Source organism: Balaenoptera acutorostrata, chromosome 12 (genome assembly GCF_949987535.1).
Source record: "Balaenoptera acutorostrata chromosome 12, mBalAcu1.1, whole genome shotgun sequence".
NCBI lineage: Eukaryota > Metazoa > Chordata > Mammalia > Artiodactyla > Balaenopteridae > Balaenoptera > Balaenoptera acutorostrata.
The window spans coordinates 52,041,200-52,063,121 of NC_080075.1; the positions used below are offsets into that span (position 1 = coordinate 52,041,200).

Below are 21,922 nucleotides of genomic sequence, written 5' to 3' on the forward strand. Positions count from 1 at the left end.
ATCCAGAAGCCCCCCACTATGTTCCCTCCCAGGCATTATTCCTTCCTCTTGGAAAATAACGTCAGGGTGGGAGGGAGGAATGGGGAGTGACTGCCTAACAGGTACTGCTTGAAGTTCTGGAACTAGAGAGAGGTAATGGTTACCCAAATTTGTGAATGTATTGCATGCCACTGAATTGTACACTTTAAAATGGTTAAAATGATAAATTTTATGTTATGGGTATTTTCCCACAATTAAAAAAAAATGACCAAAAAAAAAAAATAAACACTATTCTGACTTCTAACAGCACAGATCAACTTTGCCTGGTGAATTTTATATAAATGGAATCATAATCTTTTTTTAAAAATTTATTTTATTGAAGTGTAGTTGATTTACAATGTTGTGTTAATTTCTTCTGTATAGCAAAGTGATTCAGTTATATATACATATGCATTATTTTCCATTATGGTTTATCACAGAATATTGAATATAGTTACCTGTGCTATACAGTAGGACCCTGTTGTTAATTGTAACAACACATTTGAAGAAAGAATAACAAATTATAGTTTCCTCTTTTTAAAAAAAATTTTATTTATTTATTTTTTAACATCTTTATTGGAGTATAATTGCTTTACATTGTTGTGTTAGTTTCTGCTGTATAACAAAGTGAATCAGCTATACGTATACATATATCCCCATAACCCCTCCGTCTTGTGTCTCCCTCCCACCCTCCCTATCCCACCCCTCTAGGTGGTCACAAAGCACTGAGCTACTTACTTTCTTAAGGCTTTCATTCTTTGGGAATTACCTCAACTCTTCTTGACTTTCTTTTCTTTGGTCTCATCCAGTCTATGGGACCAGTATCTAATCCATTTCAGTGACAGGCCAAGTTTCTTGCCCTGTTTCTTTTATTAAGGACCTACCTGCTCTCTTTCTCAAAGATGTCTGGGTAAAAACCTTGTCTTATTTTCTAGTCTCTTTAGCTAGGTGTAATACTTTTGTCATTTCTGCCAAGATTGTATCTTCCATTAGGAGTCGCAAGTTGTGATACACAGTCTTTATTTTCCTTTCTTTCCTAGCATTTTTTCACCCTTAGATCTGTAGCATCGAGGGCTGTCTCTTATCCTCAATATTAGTAATTGGTGTTATTACTTTTTAGATTTCGAGTTGAGTACATATTATTGGTAGGAACTCCTATTACTCTGATTCCATTGATCTCTCCTAATATAATGCCACCTTTCCTGAATTTTTATTACTCTTATATGAAATTTTAGGAATTAAGAATCCATAGCACTCACGAAATAATTCTTTGTGATCTTACAAAGAATTTACAGCAACGTAGACAGACAATGAACTCTTAGTGCTTTAGAATACAAGTAAGATTGTTCAGATTTATTAGTTTGTTTTACTAGTTTTAGACCTAAAACTTTTTTTTTTTTCATACAGGGTGGCCTTCTTACTGTTTTTGCTTTTTGTGAACTTTACTAAGAAGAATGCCTCCATATAGGTAGAAATTATTCAGGAAATTGAAATTTAGCAGCAGCCTCTTGACAAGATTGTAGGAGAAATAAAAGTTCCCCTTGTTTATAAATATTTTACTTTAAATTTCCATCTGACTGCCTGGCACAGTTTCAGTGGAAAAAAGTGTTATATCCCTGTTACATTTAATAGAATCATAATGGCCTAAATATTTCATATTGCCTAAATGATGACACTGGAAGAATTATAGGCTTTTAGAAAAGGACCTTTTATTCATATACGTATGTTATGAGTTAGAAGCTAATCTATTCGGAAGTGAATTATATTATTGTTTCATGTACCAAGGATTCAGAGCAACCAGTAATCAAGCAGACCTGTACATGCTGATTGGTTTTTGTTTTCAAAAAGGTTCAACCCATTTGAGGGAATAGATTGGCTTTTGCAGAAACAAGTGTGGCTTAAGTAGACACATTTAGGGAAAAGATGGTAGGCAAGAAAAAGAAGGAGGGGAGCGAGCCCTTTATGTAAATAGATATTAAGTGAAAATCTAAAAATACATTTATTATAACATCACAGGCAGTTCAAACATTAGAAGTAAGAGCCCATGTATAATATTTACAAACATTTATTGCAGTGTAAAGTATGTTGACACTGCTAAATTTGCATCTGATGAAGCCAGCTTTGTTAACGAGTTTGGAGGGAGTAATATAGACTTGATGCACGACTTAAATGTAAAGATTGCTGAAAACCACTTTAAGTTTGAGTCATCCATACATTTAGTGATATGTTAAATGTCAAGATTAATTTGCAATAAATCCATTAGTAGTCATGGCACTGATGTGTTAGTGCTTGCCACATAGAAGCATGCATAAATAATAAAGGTGCCACATTCCTCCACATTCCTTTCCATGCTGATAAAATGCTTGGAACTGTGATTAAGATGTACTGTTGCTGCACGTTGAATTCACTTATATAATAAAGTAAAACATGTTTCCATAAAAATAAAATTTAAAAAATGAAGCTAGATGACAGATCATTTTGCGTAGACTTACCCCTTTATTTAACAAAGTGAATTTTTTTGTATCATGTTATAAATCTTACCATACTAGATGTTTTATGGCAACGAACTAATGTTCTTTTTCTCATGAAAGCTCCCACGTGATGCAATTTAATATCCTTCCCGGGCTTCCCTGGTGGCGCAGTTGTTAAGAATCCGCCTGCCAATGCAGGGGACAAGGGTTCAAGCCCTGGTCCGGGAAGTTCCCACACGCCGCGGAGCAACAAAGCCCATGCACCACAACTACTGAGCCTGCGCTCTAGAGCCGGTGAGCCACAACTGCGGACACCCGCGTGCCTAGAGCCGGTGCTCCGCAACAAGAGAAGCCACCGCAATGAGAAGCCCACACACCGCAACGAAGAGTAGCCCCCGCTCGCCCCAACTAGAGAAAGCCCGCACGTAGCAAGGAAGAGCCAACGCAACCAAAAATAAATAAAATAAATAAATAAATTTAAAAAATATATATCCTTCCCAATGTCAATTATTAGTGAATGTAAATAATAATAGAATGGGTTTATGTGACAAAAGTGCTAATCCAAGGAATGAAATACTGAAAAGATTAATAAAAATCGGGATGTAGGAAAGCCATTTCTTAAAAGGCATTTGGTTTGAACACAACTTTGAAATGAATCAAACTTTTCTAAAGGCTCTTATATTAAAATAAAACAACAATGTTGCAATGTTAGTTATTTTCTGTTGTTAACACACACATACACACACCATCCATTCTCTTTAAAATGTATTAGGTTGGCCAAAAAGTTCGTTTTTCCACAGTATAGCTCCAAATTTATCTATGTGTACTTAGATATAACAACACATGCAAAAAGTATATAAATTATAAGTGTATAGCTAGATAAATTTTCACAACATGAACACAGCCATATAACTCCCACCCAGATTTTTAAAAAAAAGCGTATGTTACCAGTATCCAGAAGCCCCCCACTATGTTCCCTCCCAGGCATTATTCCTTCCTCTTGGAAAATAACGTCAGGGTGGGAGGGAGGAATGGGGAGTGACTGCCTAACAGGTACTGCTTGAAGTTCTGGAACTAGAGAGAGGTAATGGTTACCCAAATTTGTGAATGTATTGCATGCCACTGAATTGTACACTTTAAAATGGTTAAAATGATAAATTTTATGTTATGGGTATTTTCCCACAATTAAAAAAAAATGACCAAAAAAAAAAAATAAACACTATTCTGACTTCTAACAGCACAGATCAACTTTGCCTGGTGAATTTTATATAAATGGAATCATAATCTTTTTTTAAAAATTTATTTTATTGAAGTGTAGTTGATTTACAATGTTGTGTTAATTTCTTCTGTATAGCAAAGTGATTCAGTTATATATACATATGCATTATTTTCCATTATGGTTTATCACAGAATATTGAATATAGTTACCTGTGCTATACAGTAGGACCCTGTTGTTAATTGTAACAACACATTTGAAGAAAGAATAACAAATTATAGTTTCCTCTTTTTAAAAAAAATTTTATTTATTTATTTTTTAACATCTTTATTGGAGTATAATTGCTTTACATTGTTGTGTTAGTTTCTGCTGTATAACAAAGTGAATCAGCTATACGTATACATATATCCCCATAACCCCTCCGTCTTGTGTCTCCCTCCCACCCTCCCTATCCCACCCCTGATATCCCTGTGCTATGTGGCTGCTTCCCACTAGCTATTTTACACTTGGTAGTGTATATATGTCCATGCCACTCTCTCACTTCTTCCCACCTTACCCTTCCCTCTCCCCGTGTCCTCAAGTCCATTCTCGACGTCTGTGTCTTTATTCCTGTCCTGCCCCTAGGTTCTTCAGAACCATTTTTATTTTTTTTAGATTCCATATATATGTGTTAGCATACAGTATTTGTTTTTTCTCTTTCTGACTTACTTCACTCTGTATGACAGACTCTAGGTCCATCCACCTCACTACAAATAACTCAGTTTCATTTCTTTTTATGGCTGAGTAATATTCCATTGTATATATGTGCCACATCTTCTTTATCCATTCATCTGTCGATGGACACCTAGGTTGCTTCCATGTCCTGGCTATTGTAAATAGTGCTGCAGTGAACATTGTGGTCCATGTCTCTTTTTGAATTATGGTTTTCTCAGGGTATATGCCCAGTAGTGGGATTGCTGGGTCATATGGTAGTTCTATTTTTAGTTTTTTAAGGAACCTCCATACTGTTCTCCATAGTGGCTGTATCAATTTACATTCCCATCAACAGTGCAGCAGGGTTCCCTTTTTCTCCACACCCTCTCCAGTATTTATTCTTTGTAGATTTTTTGATGATGGCCATTCTGACTGGTGTGAGGTGATACCTCATTGTAGTTTGATTTGCATTTCTCTAATGATTAGTAATGTTGAGCATCCTTTCATGTGTTTGTTGGCAATCTGTATATCTTCTTTGGAAAAATGTCTATTTAGGTCTTCTGCCCATTTTTGGATTGGGTTGTTTGTTTTTTGGTTATTGAGCTGCATGAGCTGCTTGTATACTTTGGAGATTAATCCTTTGTCTGTTGCTTCGTTTGCAAATACTTTCTCCCATTCTGAAGGTTGTCTTTTCTTTTTGTTTATGGTTTTCTTTGCTCTGCAAAAGCTTTGGAGTTTCATTAGGTCCCATTTGTTTATTTTTGTTTTTATTTCCATTTCTCTAAGAGGTGGGTCAAAAAGGATCTTGCTGTGATTTATGTCATAGAGTGTTCTGCCTATGTTTTCCTCTAAGAGTTTTATAGTGTCTGGCCTTACATTTAGGTCTTTAATCCATTTTGAGTTTATTTTTTGTGTATGGTGTTAGGGAGTGTTCTAATTTCATTCTTTTACATGTAGCTGTCCAGTTTTCCCAGCACCACTTATTGAAGAGGCTGTCTTTTCTCCATTGTATATTTTCGGCTCCTTTATCAAAGATAAGGTGACCCTATGTGCATGGGTTCATCTCTGGGCTTTCTATCCTGTTCTGTAGATCTATATTTCTGTTTCTGTGCCAGTACCATATTGTCTTGATTACTGTAGCTTTGTAGTATCGTCTGAAGTCAGGGAGCCTTATTCCTCCAGCTCCGTTTTTCTTTCTCAAGATAGCTTTGGGTATTCGGGGTGTTTTGTGTTTCCATACAGATTGTGAAATTTTTTGTTCTAGTTCTGTGAAAAATGCCAGTGGTAGTTTGATAGGGATTACATTGAACCTGTAGATTGCTTTAGGTAGTATAGTCATTTTCACAATGTTGATTCTTCCAATCCAGAAACATGGTATATCTCTCCATCTGTTTGTGTCATCTTTAATTTCTTTCATCAGTGTCTTATAGTTTTCTGCATACAGGTCTTTTGTCTCCTTAGGTAGGTTTATTCCTAGATATTTTATTCTTTTTGTTGCAGTGGTAAATGGGAGTGTTTCCTTAATTTCTCTTTCAGAGTTTTCATCATTAATGTATAGGAATGCAAGAGATTTCTGTGCATTAATTTTGTGTCCTGCTACTTTACCAAATTCATTGATTAGCTCTAGTAGTTTTCTGGTAGCATCTTTAGGATTCTCTATGTATAGTATCATGTCATCTGCAAACAGTGACAGTTTTACTTGTTCTTTTCCGATTTGGATTCCTTTTATTTATTTTTCTTCTCTGATTGCTGTGGCTAAAACTTCCAAAACTATGTTGAATAGTAGTGATGAGAGTGGGCAACCTTGTCTTGTCCCTGATCTTAGTGGAAATGGTTTCAGTTTTTCACCATTGAGAATGATGTTGGCTGTGGGTTTGTCGTATATGGCCTTCATTATGTTGAGGTAAGTTCCCTCCATGCCTACTTTCTGGAGAGTTTTTATCATAAATGGGTGTTGAATTTTGTCGAAAGCTTTTTCTGCATCTATTGAGATGATCATATGGTTTTTCTCCTTCAATTTGATCATATGGTTTTTCTCCTTCAATTTGTTAATATGGTTTATCATATTGATTGATTTGAGTATATTGAAGAATCCCTGCATTCCTGGAATAAACCCCACTTGATCATGGTGTATGATCCTTTTAATGTGCTGTTGGATTCTGTTTGCTAGTATTTTGCTGAGGATTTTTGCATCTATGTTCATCAGTGATATTGGCCTGTAGTTTTCTTTCTTTGTGACATCTTTATCTGGTTTTGGTATCAGGGTGGTGGTGGCCTCGTAGAATGAGTTTGGAAGTGTTCCTCCCTCTGCTATATTTTGGAAGAGTTTGAGAAGGATAGGTGTTAGCTCTTATCTAAATGTTTGATAGAATTCGCCTGTGAAGCCATCTGGTCCTGGGCTTTTGTTTGTAGTAAGATTTTTAATCACAGTTTCAATTTCAGTTCTTGTGATTGGTCTGTTATTTTTCTGTTTCTTCCTGGTTCAGTCTCAGAAGGTTGTGGAAATCATAATCTTTTTTTTTTTTTTCAACATCATGTTAGTGAGAATCAAGGGCATTGTTGAATGTAGTTGTAGTTCATTCATCTTCATTGCTATAGAGTATTCCATTGTATAAATATACCATTGTTTATCCATTCTACCACTGATAGATATTTGGGTTGTTTTCTATTTTGGACTATTAAAAATAGTACCGCTATGAAAAAAAAAAGAAAAATAAAATGCATTGGGGACTTACCATATGCCAGGAATTAGACTGAGATGTTACTGTGCATGTTTCATTTAATCCTGGCAGAGCTCTATGAGATAGACAGTGTTAATATCCCCAAGGATAGGAAACCCAAGGGTTAGAATAAATAGCACAGTAGTCAATGTCATGTAACTAGAAAATGATATAGTTGGAATTTGAACCCTGGTCTGTCTGAGTCCAGAGCTTACATTCTTAATTACGTAGCTATTCTGCTGCAGTAGGTACATCATGTTCTTTGTTCAGAATGATGCATGTTAAATGAAGTAGATTTTGACACTTTAGTCATCTGATCTACTACATTTTATTGTGGGAGTATTCTCATATTGTTAAGGTCACCAAAATAGAGTATATTGTAATTTTCTATCTTGATGGAAGGAGGGCTTTAAGAACATAGATTTTTAGAGTTTGATGCAAAATGATCTTTTTTTTAAAGCCAAGATGCTTACAGAGGTAGGTTAAGAGAGCTGTGTTGGGAGGTGTGGACATCTAATTCTCTCGCTTATTACAGAATTGTGCTGATGTGTACAATACAATGCTCTATTGTGCATACAACGAAAAAAGAAGAGAGATTGATTTTCAGATATATCTGAAGAAAAAGGACACTAGTTTTCAGATATATCTGAAGAAAAAGGACACTAGGAATAATTGCATTGTTTGGCACATGGTGTTACGCTTGTTTTTGCTTGGTTTTGGTGAAACCTGAAGAATAGTCATTGTAAGGCAGACAGAGTAGGTACTGGCATGCTAGTTGCCAAGTCTTAACACTTATTGGAAAGGTTGAAATAGAGATGAAATCAAATCTTGAGTAACAGTATTTGTATTGTGACATTTATCTTACTGAAAATATAAACCTCTAAATTATTATCCTCAGCAACAGGAAACTTGCATAGTTCCACAAGTTTGGGAAGTGTACCCTAAACTAAATGTTAATCAACATATATTAAATGTTCTGTCATTTCACATTGACATGTTATTTTTAAATTTTTTTAAAAGCATTGTGAGGTGAAAGGACAGTATATGATCATGAGGTGCAAATGTCACTTTATGGTTATGAGACATTCGAATATGATAATAGTTGGCCTTGATAAATTCAGACTGACATACCCAATTAACTTTTTCTTGACTGTCTTGTTATGATAACAGAAACATTTATGTAATAAAAAAAAAATACAGGAGTCGAATCTGGATGCTAGATTTCCTACCAGCTCTTCCAAGTTTGCAACTTTAGTTAACAAGTTAATCCTTCTGACTAAATTTCCTCAAATGTGACGTGGGAGTAATGCTTGCCCTACTTTCCATACAGAAGTAGAGAGGAAATGAAAAAATTATTGTGAAAGTGATTTTTAATGTCAAAAATTATCATGTAATATATGATATTGTTGCCTTACAACACTACCTTACTCTGGTGATTCTGGAAAACATCTGAGTTCTTCGATTTGTTTTATATTGTTAAGTAGCATCTCTACTTGAATATTTTTCTTAATTCACATGAAATATATAGTCATTAGAGGACAAAGTTAATTAAAAGGAGAAAAATAAAATCAATCAAGTACTAACACTCAGAGGTCACCACCACATCCTCCTTTTAAAGAAATCTTTACTTTTATATGTTCTTGTCCTGTGTTTTATCAATGTAGGCTTTTCTGAAACATTTAATACTTAATTATTTGCAAAAATTACCAAGAGGAAGATTTACCAAATAGTGCTTGCTTGTTAATATTGTGGTGAACAAGCTTCTGATGTTGTAGAACATAAATGGTTGTAGAAGGCTCTGGCATTTCTGATACACAAATATGTATATTCTGAATTTTCTTTGCTTGCACACTGATTAGTACCTTTCAAATATAACTTACCTATTCTCACATGAGAGAGATAAACTACTTTCATGCATTAGTATCCAAGAAAATGACTAACCTCTCTACCACTGCATTTTTAACAAGATTCTGTTTTATCACTTTTACATCAATATTGTCTTGACATGTTTCTTGGGTCAGGTCTACATACCAAGGCCTATTTAACCAGTCAGGCACATTAAGCATATTGCAGAGTTCTTTGGAGTTTCTCAGGGGCCTATGGAAATGTCTCAGACAGAATACAAAGAATGATTGGCCCCAAAATATCAAAAGAGAAAAAAATTGATATCATCAGCTATTTAATTAAATGTACATGAATGTGACATTGCCAACATCATTTAATTGGTAAATTTGGTTCATAGAAATTTAATGTGTAGATATCTTGAAAACATACTGCTGTACACTCAACTTTTACTTACAACCCTTACTCTTGGTAGAAGCTATATTTCTGTACACACAAGATGCTTTGTGGCCTAAATTTTAGTATTTAGTTTTATTGCTTTCGTTACCATGTTGGCACATAGTAGGTACACAATAAATATGTATTGGCCTCCTTTGTTATTGGAAGGCTACACTCCTATAAATTGTACCTTAAGGTCTATTCCTGGGATAACTAAATAAATATTTCTCTGGTCCCCTTTAGTGTGGAGGAAGATTCATTCTCCTTTATATATATCTTTGCTTGTCTCTTCTAAATATTCTTACTCAAAGAATTAATCTTATTGCATTAAATGAGGTAGATGCCAGTGGTGCAATGAAATAGGACTTTAACACATTGGATGCTTAGGAAATTTGTTTGAAACAAAACTCTTTTTAGAGCAAGATAGATAATTTACTGACATCACCATCATAAAGTAAAATTTGAAGATTTACCAAATGAGGCTATGATATTATTCTTATTGCTGTAAGACTAGCATTTGCTTTGGGAAAAAAATGGGTCTTTTTATGGAGCTGGATAGTTTGACAACTAGTAGATGTTGCTTGTTAAATAAGACCTGACTTCTATAGATGGGATCTATTATCTGTATTTTCTTGACATGACTGTTGGGTCTTATGGCTGTTCATCCATTAGTTATGATCTGTCATATGTGAATAGGCCCTCTCCCCATAAAAGTTGATTCATAGCATACTTCTTGCAATTTCCTTCCCTGTGCTGTATGACCCTATCACATCTACATGAAGCTCTTGTTTCAAAAACAAGTTGATATATGTTTCTGCTCCTTTTGAAGCATCCAAAGTCAATGTTTCCTACTAAACTATTTTTTTAAACTGGAAGAAAGAAATAAAGCCCCATTACATTGCATGCTTGTCCAACTCAGTGGAAAAAGCAGTAATCTCCCGTTTGTTCTGAAACACCTGCTGGTAGATTTAATGAGTGTATTAAAAATGGAGCTGCCTTGATATTTCTTTTTAAAAAAACTCTGTTCTCTTTCTTGAGCATGTTTGATTAAAATCTGTTATTTGCTTATTTGCTTTGCCATAGGTTTTTGTTTTTGTTCTTGTTATTTTATTTTATTTATTTATGACTGCCATGGTGTAAATTTAATACTTTACTGATATGTCAACATAACAAACATAGGAAAGTGTGCCCTTGATGTATTTGGACTAATTGGTTTTGGTTTTTGTTTTCCAGCTGGGACAACATATATCTTTAGCAAAGGTGGTGGACAAATCACGTATAAGTGGCCTCCTAATGACCGGCCAAGTACACGAGCAGACAGACTGGCCATAGGGTTTAGCACTGTTCAGAAAGAAGCTGTATTGGTGCGAGTGGACAGTTCTTCTGGCCTGGGAGACTACCTAGAGCTGCATATAGTAAGTACTTCTAAAATAAGATTCAGCTTTTAGCTTTTACTGTTAGCTTTTTGTAAATAATTCTGATTTTTGGACATTTCCCTCCCCCCAGCAAAAAATATACAGAAAATATAAATGTACTCTAGAGGTAATAAGACCTTATAGCTATTACTGTTGTTAAAATGTTCTTGACAATAGATTTTTTTTCTTTTTAAGTGTGAATTCCTTTCAGTTCTCTGTTCACAAGGAATTATTCTTGGTGTGTTTTTAGTGACTTTAAGCAGTCTTGCCAAATTAATAAAAAACATTGTGGTCCAGTAGATACTATTCCATCTGGCTGGAAGCAGGAGGTTGTAATACTGGTGACAGCAGATCTGGATCCAGTGTCCTTGTTTCTTTTCTCACCTGAGAAAAGAATTGTCTAAAGTCACATGCAGTGGACAGGCGAAAAGGAATCTTTAAAGGTATTTGGGGATACGAAAGAAAAAGACAAAAAGATTACTTCTATGCCATCTTATACTCATTTTGATACATACACATCAAGAAAATACAATGGACTCTTGCCATTTATATCCTGGGACCATGCCTTTTTCTCTAAGTTCTAAGCCTCCCACAAGAATTTAGTTAGCTTTTAGTGAATGTCAAATAATAATTCATGAATGAAAAGCTTTCTTTACCTTTTAAAGTTGTCATAACTGACTATAGCTTGGGGACTCTTCCTTATATCTCTGCTTTCAAAGAGTTACTAATTTGTGTGGTTGCAATTCTTTAACTTCTCATTTACTCACGATATTTGCAAAGAATCACACAGTCTTTCATTGTCAAGAGATATTAATATTTTATTGATATATCAAAATAACAACCATAGGAAAGTGTCATATATTCAAAACACTCTAAAGGGTTCTTATCATCATAGTTCTTGGTCTAAACTCTCTATCTTCTGGAAGGTCCAGAAGCATATCAACCTCTTCATCTGCCTTTCTGTTCTTGAGGTATAGTTTATCTCTTCTGCCTTATGTGATCGTATAAGTTTGTTTTGTTTTGCTTTTGTTTATCCTTGCAAGTTCTCCCTTTACCTGCACCCATACCTCAGAAGACCTTAGATTAGGTCAACATGTTCTTTCCTGTTAGAAACTGGCCTTCAGGCTCTCACTGTAAAATGATTAGGAAAATCACTAAACACCAAAATACATTATCACAAACTTGCAGGGTCTTAATTCTCAAAGTTTTATTCATTTATTTTCTTAATCTTAGTTTTCTGTTAGGTTTCTAGAATTTCCAATAAACTCAGTAAGGTTTACAACTGACCACAAGAGCTGAATTCATTGCTAATCTTGGAAAACAAAAACAAAAACAAAAAAACCCCAAAACACCTCAGCACAACCATTACTGAACCATCATAAATTTTCAATTCAAAATGCAGTTGTCAAAATGGGAAACGTTGGAAAGTAATTTTAGCTGCCTTTTGGCAAATATCTAACCATCAGAATTGAAGGCATCTGGATTTTTATGGCATCATAAATAAGTGATCAGCTGAGATAACTAATGCAGTAAGGAATCTTGCTGTTTAGAGTAATCTCAACTTTCCAAATGTATTTGCTCCATTCTGATTTAAGAGCCTTGGTACTTCAAAAAATAAATAAATAATCAAAAAGAAAACAAGAGCTTTTCCTCCTGAAAGAAATTACTTATTGATCCATAACCAATTACACATTTACCCTGAGAAAAGGTTCTATAATGATCACTTGCAAATCATAAGGGGCCATGTTATTGAATTACTCAAACCACTGTTTGTTTTATGGTCAAAGGGTTTTAGTCTACAGGAATGGGTATTTCTTTCCAATTCTGATCAACTGTGCCTTAGAGTCCTTGTATACGTAAAGGAACTTGTCCCTAAAAACCCAGCCCAGTACCTTCCAAAGCTTCTTTACTGGCCAGAGATTTCTGATAGATGTCCTGTGAGGCCCTCCTTCTTTCTGATTCTCCTCTCTTGGTCTTGGCTGGCCATTCACTTTGGATTCAGTTTTTGTTTCTAACACCCTTCCTCTTGGATTGGCTGTCTTCAAACTCTTTCTTAATCCTAGCCTGTCCTTGACTAAGAAATGGAAGATGGATGTTGGTTCCCTGGGCTTACCAAACACCATTTGTAGTCAGCCCTACTAACTCCTATATCAACTACTAGGACCCAGTCTTAGTCCAAATCTGGCCAACTAAAACTTTCCATTTCCCCCCTTTTTCTCTCATTGCCTACAAGCAGTGATCAGCCATTACTGACTCAGCAAGTTGCTTACATGAAGGTAAGCCACTTTTTTCCATGTTTCCACATTACAAACAAAAGTAAGCCAGTGGTTTTCTTTTTCTTCTAAAGTTTACCTTTAACTCTTTCCCATAATGTTGGGTACATGGAAGAGGAAGAGAAAGAGGAGTTAGATATTAAAAAAGGGAAGAGAGAGAGCTTGAGAAAAAGAGAGAGAGGGAGAGAGAAAGGGATGGAGGGAGGGAAGAAGGAAGTAAAGGGACGGAAAATGAAGTGGGTGGGGACCAAAGCTGATACCCATGGCTGATAGAAGCAGAAGTATTCTTAATAATGATTCTTAGATTTGGGACTGTTCAAAGGCTATTTTAGCAAATGGTTTATATACCTTTGAGTATATCCTGATTTTCCCCAAATCATTTCTTCTGCTTCTTTCAGAATTGGAAATATAAGAGGAAAACAACAATTGTAGAAAGATTATTACTACTGTCTGATTTTAGTTTTTAAATATAACTGACTTAAAAATTAACCTGATGATATCACAGATATGTTTAATCTGTAAAAGTTAGAAATTTTGGTTATCTATTAAACTTCCAAGAAAATTTCTATAAACCTTCAAGGTCAGCCAAGTATAAACTATGCTCTGATCTTATTTAAAAGCTATATTTATATCCTCAATTAATGGAATTAACCAATAAGCTGGAAAGTCAATTGCACACATTAAAAGTTGCTCCAGTCTTGCTGAATTGTGTAATGCCACTTTAGTTCGATAACTTTTAAAATCTGATTGGCATATAATTTCAGTGAGGATGTGAATATTTGACATTATTATCCTATTTTTTCAAATGATCATGTTTGATTTTACTTAAACATATAATCATATTTAAATTTTGATTAACTATACTCTTAAAAATATAATAACTTGGAATAAAATGATTTTTTACTTAAGTGGCCTAGTCTTTACAGATGGATTTTTTGCCATGTTAATATTAATGCTACCACTATTAACCTCAAAGCCATATGATATTGCTATTGAAATGTACAAGGTTTTAGAAGGGGCTGAAGGGAAGATTAAGACATAAAGTGAGGGGCAATTAATTAACACAGTGCGTAGAATACAAGTGCTCAGAAATGTTTTCTGAAATAATAAAAGAATTCATGAATTATATATTGAAAATATTGTGGCTTGGGTTGAGTATAGACTCTCAGGTTTTCAGTAGTCAAAGTGAAGTCATATGTGCAGTTTAGTTTCTACATAACTCTGAAGAAAGTCATCCAACTTCTTGTTTACGATATAGAAAAAGTGTAGCACTCTATACATACCGGCTGTATTATTCAAAAGTTACGTATTTTTGTTGATGTTGTTTTCTGAATCTTTAGCTAAGAATTGATTATGGTAGTTGGTTGTTTAAAGAAAGTCTATGGTGAGAATTTTTGCTGGATGAGTTATTATCTCTCCTTAGTAATTGCCTCATTTATTGTAACTCACTTTTATCTTGAATTGTTCTCTAGTCATTTCAGACCTGTCCATTTTTTCAAATAGCGGTAAACTTTCTGATGGCATAGAACAACATTTATAATAATGATGACTAATAAGAAAAATAATGTAATGTAGAAATGTGGCTTTTCATCATTTATGTCAGTACATGCTAGGAGCCTGTCCAGAAATATTTTCTGAGCAACTAATATGGCCCAAGCCTATGTTCAAGGTTCTGTGGATACAAAAATAAATGAGCTCACCACTTAATACTTATCTCAATAAATATTAGCTAGATAAATAAATGAAAAAGCTAGCTGGGACCCTGGTTTACCAGGTAGCTTAGATTATTTATAGTAAACATACTTTGTCCCAACGTGACTAGTGTTTCTTGGTTATTTCTCCATCTTGGTATATCTCCATTTCTTCCCTTTGCAGTTTTACTTTCTTATCTGCAAAGTATTTGTAAGAATGTGGACAAATGATAGGTTTTTAAGATAGAGAATTTAAAAAGGGCTTCCCTGGTGGCGCAGTGGTTAAGAATCCGCCTGCCAATGCAGGGGACATGGGTTCGAGCCCTGGTCCGGGAAGATCCCACATGCCGCGGAGCAACTAAGCCCGTGCGTCACAACTACTGAGCCTGTGCTCTAGAGCCCATGAGCCACAAATACTGAAGCCCGCGCGCCTAGAGCCCGTGCTCTGCAACAAGAGAAGCCACTGCAGTGAGAAGCCCCCGCTCACCTCAACTAGAGAAAGCCTGCGTGCAGCAACGAAGACCCAACGCCGCCAAAAAAAAAAAAAAAACAAATAAAAACTGTAAAGTGTTCTATTATACACATTTAAATTAGTAATGATGATTATTTAATCAATATTGAATAAAATAATCTCTTAGAGGCAATAAGCAAAAAAATTAAATTCAAGTTTTTCATAATTTATGAGGTACATCTAAAAATTTTACCAGTGTCGTCACTCTAGAGGAAACATCTCTCATAAATCAGTCTGGTAACGTTAATTGGAGATTACTTAACTCTTCTGACTTAGAAGAAAGCACTGCAGATGTGTGCTCACTCACTGCCATGAATATTAGCACGTGCGTTGGTTCTGACCAGAGGAAGTGTGTGGAGGATGGAGGAGAGGATGAGTGGAGAGTGTTCTTTGAAATCCTTTCATCTTCAGAGCATGAAAGAGCATTGCAAATTCGATCAGTGAATTGTTGTATATATTTGCCTTAAGTGTTTCTCCTTTGTAATTTCCTGGGCTGGAAGCCTTATTTTTGAAACCAAGCTCTTAATTGATTTTGATTTAGAAATACACCTTTTGATCAGCGATTTTAGTGTAGACTAGAAGCATAGTGTATTTATAGTAAATATTACAGGTCTCAAAAATAGCTTATCGGTATTTTTGACATGTCAAATCTTTCTCATCATCTTATCTTATGCTTTATGAAGATTAAGTTTAAAAAGTCTTTTAAAAGTCAATACTTATATATTGGTGCATGTCTATATCAACAAGATAAAACCCAATTATTCCCTCACAGGTTTTTCTAGAATTTCAACTGTTTCATCTGAAACACTCTTTTTAACCAACAGATTCACCTATTTTAAGAATTTCACTTTGCCATGTAATATTTAAATTAAAGCCTGTAAATCATACACAGTAGATATTTTATTTGGTTTTGTTTTCCTTGTTCTTACGTGAGTTAGAGAACATGTGGCCTATTTGACAAGAATTTTAAAAGAAAGGCTAAAATAATGTCTTTTTACCATGTGTTGCAAAATTTTTGCCCAAGCTTCTAAGGTATGAAGGATGAATGTTATCTTTGAAGAAAATGGGAGAAATGATGGTCATATTTCAGTATGCTTAAGTGCTGTCCAAATATCTTGAAACAGTCCTATTTTGGGATGGATGGGGTCAAGTGAATTAAAATAAATTCCTCCCTTCATCCTTTCCCCTTAGAAGTTAATTCAGTATCTCATTTTCTAATGAAAATTAGTATCTCATTTTCTAAGCTGGTTGTCACCTTTGAGCATAAGTAAATCTCTCTGAATTTGGTTTTAGATTTCTAGAATTATTTCCTCCTCTGAAATTCTACTGCTGTGAAATTTAATAAAAAGAACCAAAACAGCTGTTTCTAGCTGCACCTCCTTATTTCATGTACTTATGACTTAGATGCTTAAACAGCTGCCGCACCTTCTCAGTTATCTTCCTGTCTCTGTTCTGAATACTTTCCAATCCATTTTATGTACTTATGTCAGGTTAATTTGCTAAAATGCTTCTTTGATTATTCCTCTATTATTCCTCTTTTAAAACACACTGATAGTACCAAATAGTCTAACCTCAGTAGTGTGTGTTTGCTTTTAGGCTATGTTTCGTCAATTTTGTTTAGCTAATCCATTAAAGAGGACTGAGAAATTTTATTTCAATTCTGAATGTTAATGGTCAGATACAAAATATTGCCTTCTCATTTGTGAAATTATATTGTGTTAACAGATAATAATCAAACCCACATAGAAGTAATAACAATAAAACCAAAACAAAATTAAAAAAAAACAACAACACACTGATGCTTCCCAAGTACGTACAGGTAAAGGCACATTCTGTGACTAACAGTTAATGTCCTGAACATTCTGATCTTAATTTCCCTTTTCAGTCCATATTTCCACAATTCTATTCTTATCTTTCCATGCCAGTGAAATTTATTAGTCCACTTTTTTAAAAAAATGAACTTCTTATTTTCATTTCTCTGTTTCTGAATCTGTGCAGAAGGTTTCTTCTCATTCTCTCTCACTCTCTAGATTCTGCTCAGTCATCATCTTCTCTATCCAAATGGGTGTTTTCAGGGTTGGGCCTGGGATCTTGTAGCGCTCTGAGCTAGCAGAAAGAAGTCTAGAGCTCAGGAATCTCTTTGGAAAAGCTGCTAAAATAATGGCCAGGGCATTATCTAGGTAGAGAAAATCTTGGACATAGATTCTCCTCCAATCTATGATCACTGCTCTTCTTGACCTACTGTTTTGTGTTGGAACCCAAGCTATATTAACAGAATGGTTTCAAATCCATTCTAAGTTAGCCAATGATGAGTTGCTCTTTTCTTATGACAAGATGCCAAAACAAGAAAATTGGTGAATCCTTTCTGGCTACTGAGCAAACCTCCATTTCTTCTGTAGCTAATATTTTTCAAAAGCATACCTTCAAGAAACATTCCTTTGGCCCATTCAACACATCATTATTGATCACCTATAATGCAGTTTGTAATGTATTAACTACCTATTTCTGTGTAACAAATTTCCCCACAATTTAGCAACTGAAAACAGCAAATATTTATTATCTTATATAGGCTCAGAAATCCAGGAGCAGCTGAGCCTAGGGTATTAAGAGATTCCCAGGAGCAGACATGGTTAAGATCTCCCATGCTCAGAATATATCTGATATCTGATACGTTCATTCTTATGATCAAGACGTCAACATGTCTTAGGAAGAAATGATGAGCAGCAATGAAAGCATACACTGGCTTTAAGATTAAGGATGCTGGCTTTTGCAGAAGTCTAAACACAATATAGATGGATGGAAAAAGAGTAATGACATTGCTTGAGGGTTAAGACCTAGTTTGGGGAATGCATACTGAATAAGGAGTCATTTTTACACGCCTTTTATTGCACCAAAAAAACCCCACTGAAAGCCATAAACAAAATGCATGAGAGTAGTAGTTAAAAAATGCAAACAGCATAGAGAATATGTCAGTCAAAGACCAGGAAACAAGATGGAAGTGACACTATGGCATTGCAGTCCTATGAAAGCTGATGTTGCACCACTTCAGACACAGGCAGTTCGTTTCAACAAAAGGAAGGAAATGACCTAGGTGAATATACTCAGGGACACTCAAGTTAACCCTAGGCATAAATAAGCCACATTTTAAATCAGTAGCAAAGAACTAGAGATAATTTTTACTGGGCCTGAGAAAATTCTTCTGAAGAAAACAAGCATTTTCGGAGCTGTGAAATGCACAGGTGTTATTTTTAGGAGGTTACTTTAGGAGGTAGTATGCTAGACCTGGGGACGCTTAGGTCACAAGACAGGAAACTGTTTAACCTCTCTGTCAACAAAGCACAGCCCTGGAAGAACCTACTTCTCAGGTTTCTGAGGAGACACTTTCATGGTGGTGTTCACCTATCAAAAGAAACACTTCCTCCTGAAACTACCCCTTAGGGCCTTGCTGCCCAACAAAGAGTGGAAATACAAGACTGACAGGCCAAAAAACTCTTTGGTGAAAGATCAAAATTTAATTGATTATTCAGGGTTTTTGGTCTATGAAAAAAAAGTTAATCTTAATATTCCTGAAATTCTGTTCTGCATTTTAGCCAGCAAATGCAGACTGCTTATTCCCAGACACACTCCCTGACTTCCCCTCTCATCATCACCTACCAGCATTGCCAAAGGCATCTCCACCTGGATGTCTCACAGGTAAAACTGAATTTGTCGTCTTCCAGCTACCTGCCCATCTACACAGTTACAGATGAAAACTTTGACATCTTTCCCCTGCTTACTTTTATGAAGTAATTTGTTTCTCACTAAATTCCAGAAATGTCTTTCAATCAGTACTGCCCAATAGAAATATAACGTGAGCCATGTATGTAACTTTAAGTTCTCTAGTAGTCACATTAAAAAGGAAAAAAAAAAACTCAGATGAAACTAACTTTTAATATATTTTATGTAACTCACTATATCCAAAGTATTATGTTAACATATAATCAATATACATTTTACTATGTTTTATATTATTATTTCATGCTAAATTTTGATATCTAATGTGTGTTTTACACTTATGGTGCCTCTCAATTCAGAATCTAAATTTGCATCAGAAATACTGTATATTTCATAAAATTTCCCACAGGAAGCATAGATTCACGTAGCTGAATTATCATAAACATACTTAAAAATTTTCCATAATTGAGTCAACTATCAGTTTTAAATTTACATCTAACTTAATTACAATTAAATACATTTTGAAATTCAGTTTTTCAGTTCCATTAGCCACATTTCAAGTGCTTAACAGAGCTTTAGAATTTATCTGCTTTCTTTGACTCCCATTATTCTTGCCTTAAGTGAATGTTCTCTTCTTGAACTGTTGCACAGACTTCAAACTGATCTCTCTGCTCTCAGGGTTCTTCTCCTTTCTAATTCATCTCTGCACAGCCACCAGAACGATTGTTGTAAAGTAAAAACTTGGTTATTTCAACCTCTGGTTCTAAACGTTTCATGGCAGTGGGTCTCTCAACCTCTTTTAGTTCAGGACATATCTGACTGATAATATTCAGCCACCTGTATCAGTAATTGTGCTCACTTAGAGGCAAAAAAAGCTCCTAAGTGAACAAAAGCAGGGAGAGTGCGGCACAGAGCCTGAGACTCAACCCATCACTCCTCCGCTTCCCTCTCTGCTCTGCAAGACTGTATCTCAACTCCTCGCTTGCCCCCAAGGCTGTTCAGGGATGGGCATGAACCCCCCGTTCAGACTTATCAATTTGAAGTCCCTCCATAATATTCATTAACTATTTTTTCCCAAAGTTTATTTAAAGTATGGGGAGAAACTGACTTTCAGTTTTTCAAAATTGTATACATAGACACTTAGTAATTTACTTCTCCTGGACAAAGGAAAGTCAATTGTCTGGAAAAGAATCGGCCCCAAAACCCTGTATCACTTTTTAGTAGTCCTTGTACTTTCTTCTGTTTTTGGTGGCAGTTTTGTGAACCAGGGAAAATTTGGGGTTCAGATTAAAGTGCTTAAGTTACAATGGCAGACCCTTTATTTAAGATAAAAAATGTGATGCTGAGCCGCAGTGTCAGGGTGGCGACTTCCATCTATTTCGTGCACCTCTGTATTCCCAGAGTCCAGCTAGAGCCTGGAATTTAGCAAATGAGCAATAAATATTTGTTGAAATAATCTTTTGGTTCTAGAAGCTCTGCCAATTTAAACTGCCTGTGTGCATTCTGAAAACGTTCAGGGGCAATAAATAGCTCAGTGCTGCTCCGGTCAAGGGCATGGTCTCCTTTAGAAGAAGTTGGTTTATATTTAACTTGTTAAGTGTGGATTAGAGCTGCAAATCTGAGCTAACTGCTAGCATGTCTCAAATTCATTATGTTGCCTCTTTATAGATTGGTATCTCAAGGCAAGATTCTGGTGCACCATGCCTTCATTCTGTTGGAGAACCACCAGCCTCCAATGCAAATAGTTCAAAAGGCAAAAACTCCTTAGCTGGATCTGCAATGAATGCAAAATCTGGGCTTAATTTCCGGCTCTATCTCCAGCTGTTCCCCACTCCAACTCAGACATAATCTCATTTTAATATACGTATTTAACAAACCTTTTTTTTTTAACATCTTTATTGGGGTATAATTGCTTTACAATGGTGTGTTAGTTTCTGCTGTGTAACAAAGTGAATCAGCTATACATATACATATATCCCCATATCTCCTCCTTCTTGTGTCTCCCTCCCACCCTCCCTATCCCACCCCTCTAGGTGGTCACAAAGCACGGAGCTGATCTCCCTGTACTATGCGGCTGCTTCCCACTAGCTATCTATTTTACATTTGGTAGTATATATATGTCCATGCCACTCTCTCACTAAGTCCCAGCTTACCCTTCCCCATGTCCTCAAGTCCATTCTCTGTGTCTGCGTCTTTATTCCTGTCCTGCCCCTAGGTTCTTCAGAGCCAAGTTTTTTGTTTTTTTTTTTAGATTCCATATATATGTGTTAGCATACAGTATTTGTTTTTCTCTTTCTGACTTACTTCACTCTCTATGATAGACTTTTTTAAAGCACCTTTCAAGGTACTTGCAATACAGTCGAGTGAGGCGTGGCTTTTGACCTCAAGTATCTTAGAATTTAATGGATAAATTTTATTCTTATGACATATTAGTCACAGAATGTAGGCATAGGCTGATATTCCAAACCTTCCTGCTGTAGAAACACAAAGGTTTTAAGTGTGACATTTATAAAAGCAACCAATAATCACATGACTGTTCTAATTTTACATTTGTTATCCATTTAATACTCATAAAAACCCTACAGTAAAAAATTTTATCCTTATTTAGTTAATGAGGAAAGGAGGCACAGATCACACAGCTAGTAAGCAAAACCAGGATTTGAACTCAGGCAGTCTGACTCCGAAGTCGATGTGCTTAACATCTGGGCCTTACGTGTGTGGTGCAGGTAAAGGTATAGGGGGCAAGCCATCTTCTGGTTACACCCCACAACTCTGCCTGTGGTCTGTTTAATGCAGCTCTGTGAAGTCAAACAACCTCAGCGTTTAGCATACCATACATCACTTGAATTACTGAGCAGTCCAGGCATCAGCTATATAAACTATTTTCTCTAGTTAAATAAGCACATAGGAAGTTATCTGG

At 35.5% G+C, this 21,922-nt stretch overlaps 1 protein-coding gene across 18 annotated transcripts in view; it reads left to right on the forward strand.

Moving 5' to 3' along the window:
* NRXN1 (neurexin 1) overlaps positions 1 to 21,922 on the forward strand; it is a 1,115,884-nt gene that overhangs the window by 783,925 nt on the left and 310,037 nt on the right. For all 18 annotated transcript variants that reach the window (XM_057558508.1, XM_057558511.1, XM_028168477.2 and 15 more), the window contains one exon: positions 10,632 to 10,813. In XM_057558508.1, the coding sequence (XP_057414491.1) occupies positions 10,632 to 10,813 (182 nt within the window). The remainder of the gene's footprint in view (positions 1 to 10,631; positions 10,814 to 21,922) is intronic.